Source organism: Chinchilla lanigera, unplaced genomic scaffold (genome assembly GCF_000276665.1).
Source record: "Chinchilla lanigera isolate Chin_1 unplaced genomic scaffold, ChiLan1.0 scaffold00083, whole genome shotgun sequence".
Classification (NCBI taxonomy): Eukaryota; Metazoa; Chordata; class Mammalia; order Rodentia; family Chinchillidae; genus Chinchilla; species Chinchilla lanigera.
In genome coordinates, this window is record NW_004955484.1 from 3,887,520 (window position 1) to 3,906,850 (window position 19,331).

Sequence of the window (19,331 nt, forward strand, 5' to 3'; positions counted from 1 at the left end):
GTATATCCATAAAATAATGTGAAGAAAGCTCTTTAAACAATTACTTGAAAACACATTCTGATCTCTGAAGTTATGCCTTTAACAGGACTAGTTTAGATTATGTAATATACCGTTATATATTGCTCTGCTGGCTTAGAATTAATTCAGATGTGATGGCTCGGGAGTCTCTATCTGCCTGAAGCTAAGCAATTACTTCAGTTGATAGACTCCCTTTCACTGCACCCAGATCCAGAGCAATCAGGTCACCATTAAAGGCCAAAATATTTATTTTGAGCTCTTTCCCTTCTACTATGAGAGACTTAACCATGAATTAACTCTGCCTCTTAAAATGTTATCCTATGTAACAATGCTTTCGAGATGAAACTTCCAAGCTAGTTTTTGGTGTTTTTTTTTTTTTTTTTTGTCTTCCTTGTGACATGCCCACCCTCCAAGCAGAAAGAAAGAAAGAGAGAAAGAAAGAAAGAAAGATAGAAAGAAAGAAAAGACAGCCTCAGACAATGAAAATGGCAGGCGTGACCTTCCAAAAAGTGAAAAGAATGAATCTTGATTTTATATTAGTCCTGTGGTAGAATACAAACATGGCAATAATTCTTCCCTTTACAATCTCTGCAAAGGGAAGTGATGTCTTCTACTGCAATAAATGACTCTGTGTGATCAAGGGCAAGGCCAGTGTGGTTAAACTCTTACATCTTCTCTCTGTTTTTTCTCTGCTCCTAAAGTTGATGGAGAAATGGCAGCAAAGCAAAGCCAGGTCTGATTAGGACAAGAAATTCTGATTAGTAATTTCATACTCAGTATCCCGGGAAAATGTTCTAAACTCCCTAGACAGTTAAAAGTACTTATTATATGGTATCTCCTCAATCTGAAATTCACCCCTCCAAAGGGAGAATTAGTTCTGAAATCCCAGTCAGTTTAAAAACAAGATTGAGCAGTTATTTTGGGCTTTTTCCTTACTACTATGGCTCTTCATGTGATTTAGTTCGGGTCCTTTCTAGAGGTATCTACATTTTTCACTCTGTAAAGAGAATGACTTCTGACCTTTGGCTGTAAAAGAGAGCTGAGATTTCCAAACTTATCTGTACTATTTTGTGCTTAGTATACAATTAAAATGTTTACTTCATGATTTATGTATAAATCATCCACTTAGAACAATTTCCTCTTCAGTTTTTTTTTTGTTTGTTTGTTTTGTTTTTTGCTAAGGTACCCTTAAACCTTTACTGCTTCTAAGACTAACCCTTCTAGAATGTGCTAGATATCAAGCCTTCTCAGTGACTCTAGGTTTTTCCTGAATCACTAATTTTCTCTCTTTACTGAACATTCACATATCGGTTTATATCCATGCCTGACCAATCTCACCTTAATTATTTAAAAAAAAAACCCTAACCTTGACCTCAGCATCCAAATTCTGCTTCTTCCCATCTTTCCAATTACCTTTTGTAGCAAAACTCCTCGCAGATGTTATTTATACCAGGGCTTGCCACCTCTTCATTTTCATTCATTCTTTAACCCCCAGTCAGACTTCTGGGCCCAGAATTCCTTAGAAACACTTCACACCAAGGTTACTAAATGACTCTGCCAAATCCAACGATTAATACCACATTCCCATCTTATTCCTAACCCCCACCCCACTCATGCCTTTCCTGCTGCTGACCAAAATCTTAGGAGTCAAACCAGATTCCTTTCTTTCTTACACCCTTCACCAGCCAATTCTGACAGCCCGCTGGCTCCTCCTTCGCCGTCACCCCCTAGTCCCACCCTCCTTGTCTCTTTCCTAAGCTGTTGCAAAGCCTCTTCCCCCATATTCAGCAGGGTCCAGTTCAGTTACATGCGACAAGAAAAAGAGCAAAGTGAAAGTGGCTTAGAATAGACAGAAGTTTATTTCCCTCACAGAAGAAAATCCGGAGTCAGGAGGGCCAGCTAGGCTCACGAGTATCGCCACAGATCCAAACTCCTAAGTTCCTGCTTTCTCCTTCTAGCACACAGCTCCATCCTCAGTGTCACCTCATGGGGCAGGTGATACCAAGGATGCGACTCTCTCTCACAACCGAGCTGGAGGCCAGAGGAGCATGGCAGAGAGACAAAGCAGAGCATTTTGCGCCATGCCAACTCTCTTTAAGTAGAATTTCAGAAGTCCTTCTGCTTATATCTCATCAGCGAACAGCAAGACACACACAGCTTCAAGGCAGGCTGGGAAGTGTAATAATCTCTTATTTTAGGCAGCAGTGAGCTCAACCAAAATTTGTTCTCCCTTACACGCTGTTGGTGGGAATGTAAACTAGTACAGCCATTATGGAAGACAGTATGGAGGTTCCTCAGAAAATTAAAAACAGAACTACCATAAGATCCAGTGATTCCACATCTGGGTCTGAGCCCAAAGGAAATGAAACATATATTGGTAAGAAATCTGAACTCTCACATTCACTGCAGCACTAGTCACAGTAGCCAAGACGTGGAACCAACCTAAGTATACAACAATGGCTGCATGGTTAAAGACAGTGTGGTGGAGATACACAATGGAACACTCTGTAACCTTAAAAATGAAGACAATTCTGTTGTTTGTGACAACATAGATGAACCTGGAGGACATTATTTTAAGTAAATAAACCATGCCCAGAAAACCAAATGCCGTATGATCTCATTGATATGCAGAATATTAAAAACAATCAAACACACAGAAGCAGAGTAAAATAGGGCTATCAAAGGCTGAGGTTGTTGGGATAGGGGGATGTTGGTCAAATTTCAATCATACAGGAGGTGCAAGTTCTGGAGACCTATGGTATAACCCAGTGATGAGAGTTAGTAGCTACGTATCATGTAGTACTTCCTATGGTTTCCATACGGTTTGAGTGTGTCTGTGCCAGGGTTCATGTATTGGAATTTAATTCCCATTCTGAGATATTAAGAAGGTTGAAACTTAATCCTTTTATGATGTTTAGAAGTGGGGCCTTAGGGAAATGGCCAGGGTTAGATAAGGTCATAAGAGTAGAGCCCTAGGATCACATTGCTAGTGTTTTGTAAGCAGAGAGAGAGAGACAGAGAGAGAGAGAGAGACCAGAAGATATGCATAACACACATATATATACCCAGTCTCTAGTTGTGTGATGCTTTGCACTGCCAGGGGATTCTGCCAGCAAGGAGGCCATCACCAGATGCAGTTCTCACATTGGACCAGAACTGTGAGCCAAAATAAACCTTGTTTCTTCATAACTTACCTGGTCTAGGGTGTTTTGTTATTGGCAACAAAAACTTGACTAATATAGTACATGCAAACTGCTAAAAATGTATATTTCAAATGTTCTCACCAGAAATAAAATAAATATGTAAGGGAATAGATTTGTTAAATAGGTTGAATTAGCCATTCTATGTCTACACATATATCAAAATAGTATATGCCATAAACACATAGGTTTTGTCAGCTAAAAATAACTTAAAATTTGTGATTCTCTGGACAGAGAGGAAATAAAAAACAGATGTCAAGGACAGACAAATAGTTGTGAGCCCTTCACCTCCCTCAGTCTAATCTCTACTCTGCAGCCAGAATGACTGTAAAATGTAAGGCAAATTGTGGCATTGCTAAACAAACCCACCAGTGTGGATAAAGGGAAAGGACTGAGTATTTGTCCATTCTGTATGAACTGTACCTCACTAAGAGGTTGATGTGGGGAAGTTTTGCTATTGTTTTTAGAAGAATTCCGATCAGTAGCTGCAAATCAATCATAGGATTAGGAAGTTAAACCGCAGTGATCTAGATAATGATTTTCATAGGTTCCTTATAAAAACAAAATACAGTAGACGTTTTGTGCCTTTTGATGTGATGCAATCAGAAGTACCACAGCACCTAGGAAGGATCCCCTCCCCCGCAAAAAATGTGTGAATCTAATCAAGGCTTTAGGTCTCACTGTCTGTTTACAGGCCGCAGTGGATGGAGACATTTGGAACAGCCATGGGACCACTCATCCAGCCTTGCTTGCATGCCAGTTTAAGCAAACCAACTTAAAAAACAACTAGGTCTCCCCAGAACTGGGGAGACCTGAACGGTGACTGAGTATTGGATGATATTAGGGAACTTTGGTAATTTCTTGATGTGCTAATGGTATTGTGGTTATGTTAAACTTTAGAAGATCCTTGCTCTTCAGAGACAAAAAATGAAGCATTTAGAGTTGACATAACATGATGTATGTATTTAAACCCCACTGGGGCAAGGGGCAAGATAGATAAAGCCAGATGGATCGTGCACTAATAATTTGAAAAGCTGGGCGATGACAGTCAACTTTTGCAAATGTTTGAAAGTTTCCATTATAAATATATTTTAAATACTTGATGGACACCTTCTGTCTACTTTCATGACTTCTGAGGTCATTCATGATCTCAACCTCACCTCCAGCCATTTTTCTAGTTGCTTTCTTTGCTCCAGTCTCACTGCCTTTTGGTACTTCCCTCGGTCTACTGCCAAGCATTTTTCTGCCACAGGGCCTTTGCACTGCTGTTTCCTCTCCCAGAAAGCATTTCCCTCAGATATTCATATGGCTTAAGTTAGTTTTCTAACCAAATGTCACCCAAACAGTTTCTCTTCATATTCCTACTGAAGAAAAGAGTCTTCATTATTTGTTTAGCCTTGCTTATGTTGATACTTGACATTAAATTACATATCTGTTTGTCTGTTCATTGTGAAACACAAGTTCCAGGAAGGTGAAAGCTTGTTATGTTCTCCACTTGACACTAGCTCACACAATTGGACCTGAAAGAATTGGATCCTAGCTCACAGAATTCCCAGAGTGAGTTAAAGACTATTTTTCAATTTTAATATCATTTAATGTCATGAATCATTAATATCATTAGTATCATTATTTGGGCAGTATGCTACCAAGAACTCTTCATAAAGAGAATTCCTAAAGTCCTCATTAGCCTAGCAAATATATTTATCATGTCTAGAAATCTAAAAAACTGGTGATGGGATTCAGTGAGAATATGAAAAAGCGGAGAAAAACATCCTTCTTAGAATGAACAAGGCATCTTTCTCCCAGTTGAAGTGAAAAGAAAGTGAATTAACATCTAATATATTCAGGATGCAAACAGTATATAAGCCCTTTTTATATGCTCTTGTTTTTGTCATCTGTAGGCCATCATGAAGTTCACAAAAGTTCTTTAAATTCTGAGATTAACTTTTGTTTACTTATCTCACTCAACAAATATTTACTGTACACTTTCCGTGTGTTGGGTACTGTGCTAAGCTCTAGGGCTATAGGGGTACCCAGACAGGATGGAGAGGGATAATTCCAAGGAGGAAGAAAATAAAACCTCTACCATTATTTTTGCAAATGAAAATTACTGATTGTGAGTCAGGTGTGGTGGCACACACCTGTAATCCCAGCATTCAGGAGGCCGAGGCAGGAAGATTGCCGTGAGTTTGAGGCCAGCCTGAGGGACATAGTGAATTCAAGGCCAGCCTGAACTACACAGTGAGACCTTGTCTCAAAAAAAAATTTATGGATTGTGGAAATTGTTATGATATCTACACTTTGATTCAAAATGCTGGCAATGTAATTTATTATCATTGTACACGTAGAAAACATCAACTGTTAACATGGTTTTAGAATTTCATAGCAACAGATCAGGAAAAAAAATCAGATATTTTCTCAAAACACAGCTGAGTAAGAAATTTGCATCACTACATAAAGTATTTTCTTCAGACATTGCTGCTATATCCCCACAAACTCACTATTACAAACAGAAATTTTTTAAGTGCAAGGAAATACTCAATTGTGCTTTCTGAGAAAGGCTTAATATTTTTTAGACCATTTTAATACTAAAGATGCAAATTTATGAGATCAAGAAAAATACCAGGCTTCAGAATTTTATAGGGTTATTTTATGATGACACTGACTATTATATTTCAATCGTGCATGATCTACACACAAGGATTATTAGATTACTAATATATCCTATGGTTTAAAAAAATTCTGAATGAGGATAGATAAGGAAAGCCAAAGTGAATTTGCCGCAGCTGCTATCTGGGTTTTTGACATTCTTAACAAGTTCCATCCCTAGGAAGCTAGATTAATAGATGGCAGAGGAAAAAACTATAAACTGCATTATCATCTTCGAAGGGCTAATATACATGGGTGCTGAAGACCCGACTGAAAGGGCACTGGCTTATTAACTGTGGCATGCTGCAATTTACATATCTCACCCTCCAGATGTGAGGAGGGTAAATGAGAACGGAGCACTCAGATCAGCAGGGGATAAGGAGGGATGAATACGTAGGCACTGAGGCCATCAATCTGGCCAACTGAAGGAACTGTGACACTTGGTGAAATGATTGACTTTTTCCTAAAATAAATCTGGCTCTGGTTCCTCCTCGGCTGCTTTCTGGGAGTAGCACAGAAGTCAGCACGCCTAACCCTAGCCGGTCATTCTGTGCTCGGCCCTGTCAGCTTTCCTACTGCTTTCCAACGGGTGAGGGCAAGTGGAGGTGCTGAATACACAGCATCAGCCTGAGCTGGCCAGCAAAAGGAGAAAACGACTCTGCCTTTAGAAAAATCACTTCGGGAAACTGTATTATAGCGTAGAGTCCACGTCCTGCACAAACTCTTAATGTATCTAAAATTGGATAGTGAAATTTCTCATAGGTAACTATTAGTCTCACTGTCTTCTTATGCACACACATAATCTTTGGTAACTTTTTTTTTTTTTTTTTTGGTTTTGGTTTTTCTCCGGTACCGGGAACCGAACTCACGACCTTGTGCTTGCCAGGCAGGCGCTTTGCCGCTGAGCTAAATCCCCAGCCTCTGGTAACTTTTAAATATTTAAAAGAAATAACAGGATAACAACAATTAACTTAGCTAAGTTTTTAAATTAGGACTTTCCCAATAGACATGTGATATTAGATAAGTAAAATGATAAGTGGGAATATATGATAGGTAGGAATACTACAGGCAGCTGCAAAATATAACAAAGCATATTAATCTTCAGTGGTTATAAAGTCAATGCCAATATACCTACCAGACATTTCAACTAGTATTTTGGTATAGGAAGCATTACAAGCAGTAGTAAAATCTCTCTTTTCTTTAGATTCTGATTATGGAAATTTTTAAACGTACATGAAAAAAACCAAAATAGTATAACAAACCCCGATGTACCTACCACCCAATTCAATAGTTACTAACATTCTGTTTGTTATTTTGGTTTCACCTATATCTCTACTCACTCCCTTGTCCACTATTATACAGTTTTTAAGATAAATTTTGTAGCCATATTGGAAAGTACAAATAGTAAATGTACAGGTTTGGCAAATGAAATCATCACGTAATCCATTTGCTTATCACAATACAGAACAAGCCATCTCCTCAGAAAGTCCCATGTGCCCCTTTCTCAGCCAGACTACCTGCAGGTGGAACGTCACTTATCCAACAGAAGGCATATTTTCTCCAGCGTAGGAAAAAAGTTAAGGAATACCAACTCCTCAAATCCAGCATGATTTGTACTTCAAGCCAGCCATACAAAGCCTTACGTTTCCCAAGGAAATGTCAGGGTAGGAAGCTGACACCCAGATGAAACCAAGGCACTGTTCTTTTCATAGATAGCTTATAGATAGGAACTTCCAAGAAAAATATGAGGAATTCGGCAATGTATAACAAAAAACCCACATCTGGAGTTATCTAATTTTTTATTTGTTTCACTAGTACCCCAAACAAAATGACAGTTACATAACCCACGAAATAAATACTAACAATACAAAGAGGCAAAATAACAGCAAGATTATTGTAATGGCATGTTTAACTGCTCACTATAGTGAAGACATCCTTGGCAAACTGCATGCAACTCTCCACCCTCCCTCTCCAGAAAAGTAGTAACAATCCTATGAGTAATAAGACTGCTGGTAGGTATTGCAAGTGGCGAAGTTGGGGCTGAGAGCTAGTTTTGACTCCTCTGTTCCCCACTGATTCTGACCAAGATGGCACCATCCAGATGAACTCGCTTGTTATTATATACAGCCTGACACTTTGTTCCACCTATCTAAGTCTTGTTTTCCATCCTCGTTACTCAGTCACGCTGATAAACCCCTTTCCTCCTGCCGATGGGCCCCCACTTAGGCTCACAGAAAAGACTTGCTAACTCTTCTGCTGCCTCAGAGTAGGGCTGAGGAGGAAGCTTCTACCCTCAGTCCCACTTATTTGCCCCTTCCCTCCTAGAAAGAAGTACAGTTTCTACGATCCAGAGAGTCTGAAAATGGGCTTGACTTCCTGCAGGTGTGGGTGATGCTGAGGGAAAATCCTCCTGTAGAATGCAGGTCCTTTCCAGTCTGCCTGTGTGCAGACAGGGGTAAGCAAACCAGGCAGCTCTCTGGGAGCTCTGCTCCCAGCTCTAGCTTCCCCAGTCATATTGGGTGAGACCATAGGGCAGGCTTGCTCCTTACCAAGGACCAATTATCCACCAGACACTGGGGAGCAGAAAACCCCACCTAGGCTTCAGGTCCTGGCCACAGTCTTTGCAATGAATAACGCTGACACTGTGATCAAAATTTGGGTTTTGGGTCTCTTTCCCAAAGAAGTTAAAATCTGGGGAGGAAAGTGTAACCAGCTAGAGTCCCAAACTTCTAAAAAGCCATGATCTTTATCCTTTGTCTCAGCTCACTGTCTCTGTACTATGCTTTTTTTCCTTTTTGGTGTCCTATGAGTTACATACTCAAATACAAACATGATGGGTTAGGCAGTAGGGTGGGGGACATGTCCGGCACATTAGTTTTCCTTACACCCTGACTACTAACAGCTCATATATGCCCTCAGCACTGCTGGATAATTTTTTTCTCATTGCCAGTGGTCTACCGCCTCCTCTAACCCACCCTTATCCCTCCTCCCACCATTGCCATCATCAACAGTGACACCAGGTGCACCACCAACACCAACTTCTATGCCATGGTTTGGGTATGTTTTTGTCCCCCAAGAGTTTATGTACTAGAACTTGGTCTTAAGTGCAGTGATGTTGAGAGGTGGTGGGCCTGTCAGAAGTGGAACATCACAGGAGGTTGTTCCTGGTTGGTCCTTCCCCAAACTCTAATTTCCATCTCATTATTCCATCTCTAGCTTTTCCATGTGCTCTCACCATGATGCCATCCACCATAAGGTAACTCACTCAGCTAAGAGGGAGGGAGGACTGCCAGAGGGGCAGCTATGCTGTTTGGTGTTTCAGGATCCAAAACTGTGAACTAAATAAACCTTTTGTTTATAACTACCCACCCTCAGGTATTTCATTACAGTAGGAAAACCACGCTAATACAACTATCATCATTGACAAAAATATTACCACCACCATCATCCACCAACACCAAACACTATTACCACCAATATAAGCCAGCACCACAACTCCCAATACCACTAATGACACCAGCACTAACACCACCACGGATAGCTGAAAAGGCGTGTAAAATTGAGTGGCAAACTGCTAGTGACATGTATTTAATCAATTTCTTGCCAGTGCTGCTACTACCTTGTTCTCCTCTGGAGTGAAGAGGACTCGGAAAACAGATGGCACCCCTGGAGCTACTTTGTAGCCAGTGTCTTTGGGGCTGATCACTTTAAAGTAAGGTGAACTTTCCTCAACAATTTTCACCATTCTTGGAACCTGTAGGAAAAATACAGGACGATGGACATGTGAAAAAGCGGAAGTAAAAGGCACACGTTTTAGAGTTAAACATAGACTAAAATCTCCATGGACTACTTCCTAGACATGTGAGCCTGGTCAGGGTTGAACTTCAGTTTCCTCAACTGTAAAGAGAGATGACAGTGTTTACCTTCATCCCAGTGCCTCACACAAACCCCTCCACAGAGTTTAACTTTAAGTGTCATTAGCATTGCTATATTGTGGATTTTATTATTATTGCAAGCCTTTGCTCATTTTGTTATTTAAATGTGACAGTCTTCATAAGCTAACTGCTTAATCAGCCAAAGCCTCACCCACATAGTGGAGTTAAGCTGGATTTCCAAACATTTGAGAATTGCCCTGGGAGAAAGGATCACACTTACTGTCCTCCTTCTAAGTGATACACAGGACATGTGGGCCGCTCCACCCTTACCATTGGAGCTTCATCTTGACTCCCATGGAAAGCAAGACAGCTGGGGGCAAGTCAATATCTAACTCTACCTGCCTCCTCGAAAGATCAGCCTCGCCCAAGTACACACCACAAGGAAGAAGGAACATAAACAAGATCATGTCTCCCAAGCCAGCCTCGGGCAACTTCAGTGTCATCTCAGGCGTTATCCTCTGTTCCCTCTCCCTTGCCCAGGCTATGCATTGAAGAAATGTAATCATAAAGAGAATGGGGGTGGCCAGGGCTAAAAGTTCTACAAATACAAAATTGGGGGAGGACTCTTTTTTTAATGACTCAAAAAGGCAGAAGAAAGTTAACTGTGACTACGTTAACTAGTTAAAGGATGACCTAAGGACTCAACTGAAAAATGAGAAAAGGACACCCACTACCTCTCAAAGCTATAACCCAGGTTGGGAAAAGGAAGAAGAAATGCAGAAAGAACTCAGAGTTTGAGACCAGGGAGTGAGAAGAGAAGGACGAGGTGCCTGCCGATCTGACAGGACCAGATTGAATTCGCTGGGAAGAGGAATGTGCAGCAGCACTTATTTTATGTCATACCCTGTATGACACAAGGTAACCTTCCTGAAAGGATATTTCATAAGGGCATAATTACCATTGATAAACCAGAAAGGGAATCAACAGCAACATCAACAATAATAATAATAATCATATTGGTTTAGTGTTTACTGTGTGACAAGCACTCAGCCAAACACATTTATTACCTCATTTAATATTCAAAACAATATTGGAATTGGTCTTACTACTGTTTCTGTTATGGCGTGTGTCTAGATGTCCCCCCAAAGCCTCATGAGGTAGTATGTGGGGCTTTTCAGAGGTGACTGAATCTAGTGTGTGTGATACTGGGATTATGGATGTGTGGTTACTAAATTTGTCCATTCATTGGTTTGGCATAGTTCCGGGTAAGATTAAGGGTGTTCCACCCTGGGTGTGAGTGCTAAGGGCAGGTAGCCTGGATATAATATAAAGGAACAGAAAGAATCTGCTCCTTGTTGCTTGTCACTTGCTGCTTTCTGCCTTCTGTCTGCCGTGAACTGTTTCTCTGTGCCGCCCTGCTTTGGAGCCAGCCAATTACGGACCGAAACCTCTGCAAACTGTCAGCTAAATAAACTTTTCCTCCTTTAACTTTGGGTGTTGGGTACTTTGTCTCAGCAATGAGAAAAGTAAGACAGTCTTTAGTGCTTGGATAAGTGAGATGACTCTCTCAAGGTCTCCGGCTAACTCCAGTAATCTAGAGTCTGGGAGCCCATAATTGTAACAGGGTAGAATCACATTATGGCTTATAGTCTTCATGGCTTACTCTCACTCAATGTGTGTGCACATGAGACAAAGAAAGAATGGGAAACAGGTTTTGTTTTGTACTCCATGTCAATGAGGAAGCAAAGAAGGGGTGAAAGGTGGACCTTTCTTTGTTCACCGAATATCTTCCATACTTCCTGTGAGCCCATGAACTAAGGAATAGGGAAGCAGGCTTCCATCAACCACTTGTTTCAAGGTCCCAGTATGACTCACTTGAAAAAAAGTGCTTATCCTGGAGAAAGCTGTTTGCTTTTTGGCAGCTGGACTTTCCCTGGAATGGGTCCCTCTTTCTTTCCACTAGCCTCACACTCTGGCTGCATCTTACCAAGTGGTGCTGGGTTATCAGTGAGACTGGAATGCCCTGTGGCAGACAAAACTTGCACACGCTCCTACCCTTGACTCGCTTATATGCCCTCACTGATAATCATTTCCTGTTAAGGGATAGGGAGTATTGACCAAAGAACCCTTTGGATGAGCTCTATTCTGTCTTTAAAACCTAAAAATGTCTGCAAAAGAATAAAAAAGTAATAAAGGGAAAAGAGAATTTGAAGTGAGAAATGACTCGATTGGCGGCCCTACGTGAAAAGTCTTAATGTGTAAGGACCGCTTCTTAAGGTCTAGGGACATAACCACGAGTACCTTGGATTCGTTTTCATCTCCTTCCATACCCTTGTAGTCTCTGTCCCATGAGCTCTTCTTGCTAACAATATTGCAGCAAAAAACTAAATATACCATTTTCTCCAGCCTGACTCTGCTGTCACTAAATTGCCCTATTGATCTCTGAAAAGCATCACTGGATTCTTTAATGAGCTACTGTACTGAATATAACTGTGAGTCTTCTCACTTGCTTTGGATTCCTGCATTGACTCATTTTCTCTTTTTTTTTCTCCAGCTCTTCTCCTATGGTCTCCACATTCTTAGACTCTTATCACTATTCCTATTTGTCTTTACATCCAGTATTTAGTGTCTTCATCTGCCTTCCCTCCATATCTGATTACTTTTCACAATTGACAGGGCTTTATGCAGAACTTCTGCATTATTCTTTCTTTCATTATTGTCAGATGTCAAGGAAATCCTAGGTACTTAATACTTCTTCTTCTATAAACTCCAATTTATCTCTGAAGAAAAAGGCATGGAGAAGAAATCCTCAGTTGCAATCACAAAGAAAAAAGTACAGACAGTGAAGGAAACCTTTAAAAATTATCTGTAGACAAAATCGGAAGGCTTTTTGATATAGGTGGGAAAAGGCAGAAAACAGGGAAGAGATTTTAATTTTTTACATGAGAAAGAAAATTTTTAGAAGTATAACTCACAGAATATAAATGTACTGCAGGATACAGATATAAATGCTTAATATTTGCAGTTCATGAGTAGAGTTTATACATCAAGTTGGGAAAATGGTATTTGTAATGCAGAATGAACATAGCTGAACCAGTAAGCAATGGGAACTCCATACCATTTGTCCAATCAACCCCTTATCAACAAGAAGTTAGTGCTCATGTTGGGAGCTCAGTATTTTCTAAGCTCTGCACTGGGACTGAACATACAGTAATAACAACAAAGCAACCTTGTCTTCCTAAAGCTTACAGCTGAGAGGCATTTTTCATACTAAGTCTTTCAAATTAAAGAACTTATCTAAGATCCTGCAGTATCCCCAGTTTACTTAACCTCTTCTCATATGTCCTGGAAAAGTTTATGAACCCCAGATAACATACTTTGTCATTGTTCCTCAAAACCAGTGGAACTTCATAGACTTCACAAGGAGTATAGTTCTGGAATATGATTTCTGATGGAAAGGGCTGAAATAATGCCTGATCCAAGTCAACTCTTGGAAACTGCAAATGAAAGAGTAAATTATTTATACCATCATACAGTGGTTGGGGAAGATATACCTATAAAACTAGAACAAGGGAAACACCCAAAACAGGGGTAACTAATATAAACATTAGCAACTATATTTAGTGAGGTTATTGTGGTCAACTTATTCAACACCAAAAAAGGGCACATTTTTGGCCCTCAGTTAAAAAGGAAATAAGCGAATATGAACACCATCCTTGGAGTTCCTCTTCCACTAGTGATGAATGAAGTCATTTGAACCTATTCCCCTATGAGAATAATCAGGAAAGTTGTATAAACCAGTATCTGGGCCTGGAGGTGTGGCTTAGTGGTAGAGCACTTGGCTAGCATGCACGAGGTCCTAAATTTGATCCCTAACACTACAAAAACAAAGACCAAACAAAGAACCTCACAAATGCCTCCTTAGAAGCACTAGAGAGTTAACAAGATAGTGAAAAAAAAATTACTGATCATGCACCAGGAGGAAACAGATAAATGAGGGTAGAAAGTGAATAGAAAAATTGAAAATTGAGCTACTTTTTTTCCTTCTGTGCATTACAGTAGGCAGCTGAGATGTATGCAGCATTTCTGAGCACACAGCAAATATGGGGAGATGGGGATTTGAATTTCAAGGCTTCTTAAATTAGAGACCCTAAATGAATGAAAGTCCTTTTTGACCCATGAAGGGGTACACCATTGAATAAGTATGGTCTCTCAGGCCTTGAGCATGAATGAAGGAGGTGATTCCAGTTTGCTGGTGCTCGTACTGGTCTGGCAAAAACAAACATGACCTTTCAGGAAGCAGAGAACATGATTACAGCACTCAAATCATTTCTGCAATCTTCCAGTTATGATATTTTACAACTTCCAAAAATGTACCTCAACTACAAAAAATGCAAATTACAAAATGACCAGAAATATAAGGAAATAGCATGCCATAAATGAAAACCAGCAGAAACTAGACAGTTGTAACAGTGGTATGATTCATGCTTACCCTACACAGAAAAATAAAAAGCAAGGTTGAGATTTTTGGCAGAGAAATAGATATAATAAAAAGAATCTAGTGTAAATCTTACAACTCAAAATTACAACAACTGAAATTAAGAATTCAATGTACATGCTTAATATAGCAAATTAGCCACAGACGAAGCAAGAGTTACTGAACTGGGATAAAGATTAGAAGAATATGTACAGCTAGGAAGAATGATTAAAATGATAGAAAATACAGAAGAGAAGGTAAATATATAGGCAATATAGTGAAAAACCCAACATGGGTGTACTTAGAGTCCAAGAAAGACAGAGTAAAGTAAAAGCTATATTGATAAAATAATTACAGAGCATTTTCTGTAACTGATGAAGTTCCAAGAATACAGATTCAGGAGGCCTTGAAAACTCAAGCAGGATTTTAAAAAGATCCATACGTAGGTATCTAATTATAAATCCACTGAAAACAAAGGCCAAAAAATATGCAAAAGAAGCTAAAGAGGAAAAAAGAGAATATTTAACTTCCAAGGACAAAAAAAGTATGTTGACTACTCAGCATAATTACCATAAGTCAGAAGCAGGAGAATATTTTTTAAATCCAGAAAAGAAAAAAATAAAACTCTTCAGACATACTGTTGTCTGCTCTGGAAAATGCCCTTCAAGAACGACATCCAAATCGAGACAGTTTCAGAAAGATAAACTTTCAAGCTGTTGTCAACAATTTCTAAAGTAAATAAACAACAACAGCAACAACAATGATAACTTACTACTGAGATGTGTGCACAGCTGGGTACTGCACAACAGAACCAAAAAGGACATAGCCCTTTTATTTCCTGCTCTCCTTCGGTTTTCATAAGGAACTGTACTTGCTTTTCAGCAAGACAACCACCGGGAAGGCAGCTTTGTAAAGTATTATATGTTCAACGGAATACACCACGATCTAAAGTCAGCACTACAAGTTACTTCAAGCTAGTAGTTTGTGTGGTATCCAGTAGGTTTGGAGCATTAGCCTTTCCCTTGAAAATTTAAAATATCTCATGATGCCTTGTAAGTTCATGTGTGAAGCTTAAGGCATCTGGCCACACAGTTTGGAACTGCAGCAAGAGGGAAGTGCAGTTAAGGGAAAAGAACATCACATGGGAGGCAGGACCGGAGGACACAGGACCTTAGACTCCAGGGCTCTGAATTTAGAATTTTTATGAGAGTAATAAGAAGTCACTGGGTAGTTTTAAACATGGAAGTAACATATTCCAATTGCATTTTTTTTGCCAATTTGTGTATTTATAATCGCTCTCGGTGCTCTGTGGAGAACTGACAATGGAGGGTTGTGATGGACACAGGGAGGCTGTTCCGTGGTCTACATGGTGGTGACCTGAACTGAAACAGTGGTGGAGGAAGTGGTGAGAAGTGGTGTGATCAAAGATCCATTTATGAAGGCAGAATTTACAGTACTTGCTGTTCAATTATACAATAAGAAAGGCTATGCTCTTTCCCGCTTAGATGTGGAGAATGGTTAAGTTTTAATTAATAATTAAGACTAGCAATGCTTAGGACCAAGAATTTTATGCAGATCCTAGGCAAGGGGAGGCAGTGGTATAGCAGGGAGAGCAAAGGAACTCTGGGGCCTCATTTGTCGTGTGCCTCTCAGGAGCAGCTGCAGAATCTTTTAGAACGGGAGTAATCTCTAGCAGACCAACTGATGGAGGTTCCTGTCATAATTCGTGCAGGAAAATGAAGTATATAATTCAAGAAATTAATTTAAAGAGTAGGAAACAAGACCTTCTATTACAATATGCTTCCAAAGCCTAGAACATATGGTTCATTCTTGAATACAGAAACATGTTAAATAGCTGATTTTTTTAGACTAAAGAAACACATTTGTTCTTGAAAGTGAGCCAAAATAGACAACAAGTGCCCACTTTAATAAACAACTCTGCTTCCTTCCTTCCTGGTGGACAAGTCAGGTGAGGAGGGATTTCTTGTTATGCTAAGAGGATAAATCAACTGGACTTGGCTAATATAATTCTTGGAATTAGTCCTAACCTATAAACAGCAGTGTCAAATCACATCCAGAAGTAGCTAAAAAAGAAGTGTGACTGCTCAAAGGTGGTTTTAAATACTTTCTGTTTATTATTTTTACCACACCAAAACACAGCTATCAAGATAACAGACCTAGAAAAGGAGGATGTAAAGCAAACCCAGTGAAGGATTAGGTAATGATAGCCATTATTAGTTATTATTCTGGAATATCCTGGAATATTATTCTGGTCTCTACCTTTTGATGGGTTGTTTCCTCCATATCTAAGAGCTCTATGATCTGTGGTCGGCACATGAAATGTGTCTTTGCCAGTCTCTGCTGTGTAGTGAGGGACATTTCCTTCAGGAACTCTGAGGGTGTCAGCTAGAATTGAAAACAGCAAAAGCCAAAGATTCATAAGCAGTTACATGGAAAAAATGCATTCAAAAGTGCCAGTAATGAATAATTTGTGATTGTAGCTTTCAGGATAATTCTGGAATGCCACTAAGTTCCCTTATAAAATATTGAAAATAAATAAATTATATAAGAGAAGTCCCTGTGCACTTTTGAGTTCTTTGCTCAGTAATTTAAAATGACATGTGGCTGTCCTTCCCTTGTAATTGTGAAGGAAGCACACAAAGGAACTCTAGAGAAAAAGTTAAGCAAGTGCATAGGTACACACTCAAAGAGCTTAGCATTTATGCTCAGAAGTGGTATCTGAGCATAATACTTTAAGTTTGCAAAATCAGTTGTGGGCTTGAGAGGTACGAGTTGGAAAAACTTGTGTTCCTTAACTGAAGCTACAACATGCAAGCAAAACTTTGGGTATTTAACTATCACATTAAATCACAATAAAGGGAAATCTTGTAAGATGTAAAGGATCTTGGAAGTATGATTACACTACTTAGAAATGAGTTTGAATTTTTAGAAACTGCAAGAGCACATTTAGACATTAGAAAGAGCTTTAAGCTAATCATCAGCTTTAGCAGCCAATCACATTCACACACCTAAGAACACAAAATGCTTTAATAATTTCTAATGTTGAAGGGAAAATATAACCTATTATTTAAATGAAACTAACCTATCAAAGCATTAGTTAACCAGACATCATTATCACTGTATTTAGTTGCCATTGTTCTAGAATATTCATATTGTTCCCACTTTATATGCAAGCAGATATGATCCCTGGCAGTAACTTAAGTAATCCTAAGAATTTTTTGAAAGTTCAGAGTATGTGCCAGGGATACAGCTCAGTAGCATGGCACCTGCCTGGCAAGTGTGAAGTCCTCAGTTTGTTTGATTCCTGGTTCCAAATAGATAAAATAAAAAGTTCAAGGTATGTAATTTAGCTAATTTATTTTGCCTTGGGTTAAAGTCAGTGCTCTTTAAGAGTGCTTTTTTTCTACAAATTTTATTTCTGTGTTTGAGTCTATTTAAATGAAGACACATGTCTAATATAGGTTTCAACTTTGTTTTTAAATTCTTTTGTTTGGAAAACAGATTAAAACAATAGTGTTAAGAGGTATCATCTCCATTGTGATTTAAATTAAAATAATGAAGCCCTAAAAGCCAACAGTCAGGGGTGTCTATAAATAATGTGCCAACAGTTACCACAAAAGAGAATGATTGATTTTATTTTCCTAGCTGGAATGCTACATGAAATTAGCTTTTAAAATTTAGTGAATACTATGCTCAGTACCATAATTTTTATTAATATTTCCTATACCATGGAGCTCATAATTCAGTTCTCAATAAATGGTTATAAATCATTAAAGCTGTAAATATTTTTTAAAGACAGAAAACTTATGTAGTTTTCCTAGGTACGATTTAGTTATTACTTTTGTTCTCTGTACTCTACAAACATAAAATAAAATAACTCTTGCTAATGTACAGGTAATAAATTAGGTGAATCTCTTGAAATTCTGGTATTTCACTGTTTCTGAAATACATGAAGGATAGTTTCACATTGTTCTAACTACTATTTAGAAAATCTTACTAGTTTGTTTTTACAGAGCTATGACCCAGTTCCATGTAAGCGATATGAAGCACCACCCATGTAGCCACCCAATTTTAGGCTTCCCAGGCTCCAGAACCATGAGCTAAAATAAACCTCTTTTCTTTACAAGCCAACCAGTTTTAGGACTAAGACATACAGTCTTACTCTGACAAATTAATTTAAGCACATCAAACTTTTGAAATATGTATGCAATTTTAAAACATTGCAGGCTTTGAAAGGTACTTATGATGTACAGAAAGCTAGTATTCTAAATAACTTGATCTTAGTTAGTCACTAATTCTGATTAATATTCTTAAGATGGCAAGAAGCAAGTGTCATTGTCTTGAAGAGGCTACATCAAGTATTCTAGGTAGAAATTCCTGATACATTACCATTTGGTTTACTTCCTCTTCTGTGACCATCTTTGGACTCATGGGTGGTGAAACTTTGCTTTGGAATCCTTCGAGCATTTTGACTAACCCCATCTGAACAGCCCCCATGGACTCCTCAAGTCTTCTACTTGCCATTTTTAGTTATTTTGTTTGCATACCTAAGAGTGAAAAACATTTTTTAAAAATACAGTTGCTTTTTGAATACCAGTCACAATTTTTTTAAAGCTTTTCCAAATACGGGAAGGTTTAGAAAATACTGATATTCAGAAATATATCAAATGGTTTGAACAAATATATTAATCAGGGATTTTATTCCATGCGACTAGTCTAGATGTATCCTAATCCCAAAGTCTAAATCCATTGTAGGGCAACTAAGGGACTCTAGACTAAGCTCAGGAAGACATGGAAATGCAAACTACTCCACATTTTGCCACTTTTACCTTCCCAAAGAGATATTGTTTAAAATTCTCTTTAAAATAAAAAAAAAAAACACTGTTGAGACTTGCTCATAAAAAAAGAGATAAGCAAACATTCCAGGTAAATAAACTAGTTTTCTACTTTAAGTACACTTATCTGTGTACTTGAAAGTTTTATCTCCTGACTATGAACCTTTCAACAAGAATAAACACAAGGCAGGGCTGGGGATTTAGCTCAGTGGCAAAAGCGCCTGCCTGGCAAGCACAAGGTCGTGAGTTCGGTTCC

The 19,331-nt window shown here is 38.9% G+C and overlaps 1 protein-coding gene across 4 annotated transcripts in view; it reads right to left on the bottom strand.

Annotated features, from left to right (window-relative positions):
• Positions 1-19,331, bottom strand: part of Hydin (HYDIN, axonemal central pair apparatus protein) — a 380,912-nt gene that overhangs the window by 319,624 nt on the left and 41,957 nt on the right. For all 4 annotated transcript variants that reach the window (XM_013503972.1, XM_013503969.1, XM_013503970.1 and 1 more), the window contains exons 2-5: positions 18,630-18,787; positions 16,500-16,625; positions 13,120-13,239; positions 9,487-9,621 (exon numbers count right to left, since the gene is read on the bottom strand). In XM_013503972.1, coding sequence (XP_013359426.1) covers positions 9,487-9,621; positions 13,120-13,239; positions 16,500-16,625; positions 18,630-18,764 — 516 coding nt within the window. In that variant the 5' untranslated portion in view covers positions 18,765-18,787. The remainder of the gene's footprint in view (positions 1-9,486; positions 9,622-13,119; positions 13,240-16,499; positions 16,626-18,629; positions 18,788-19,331) is intronic.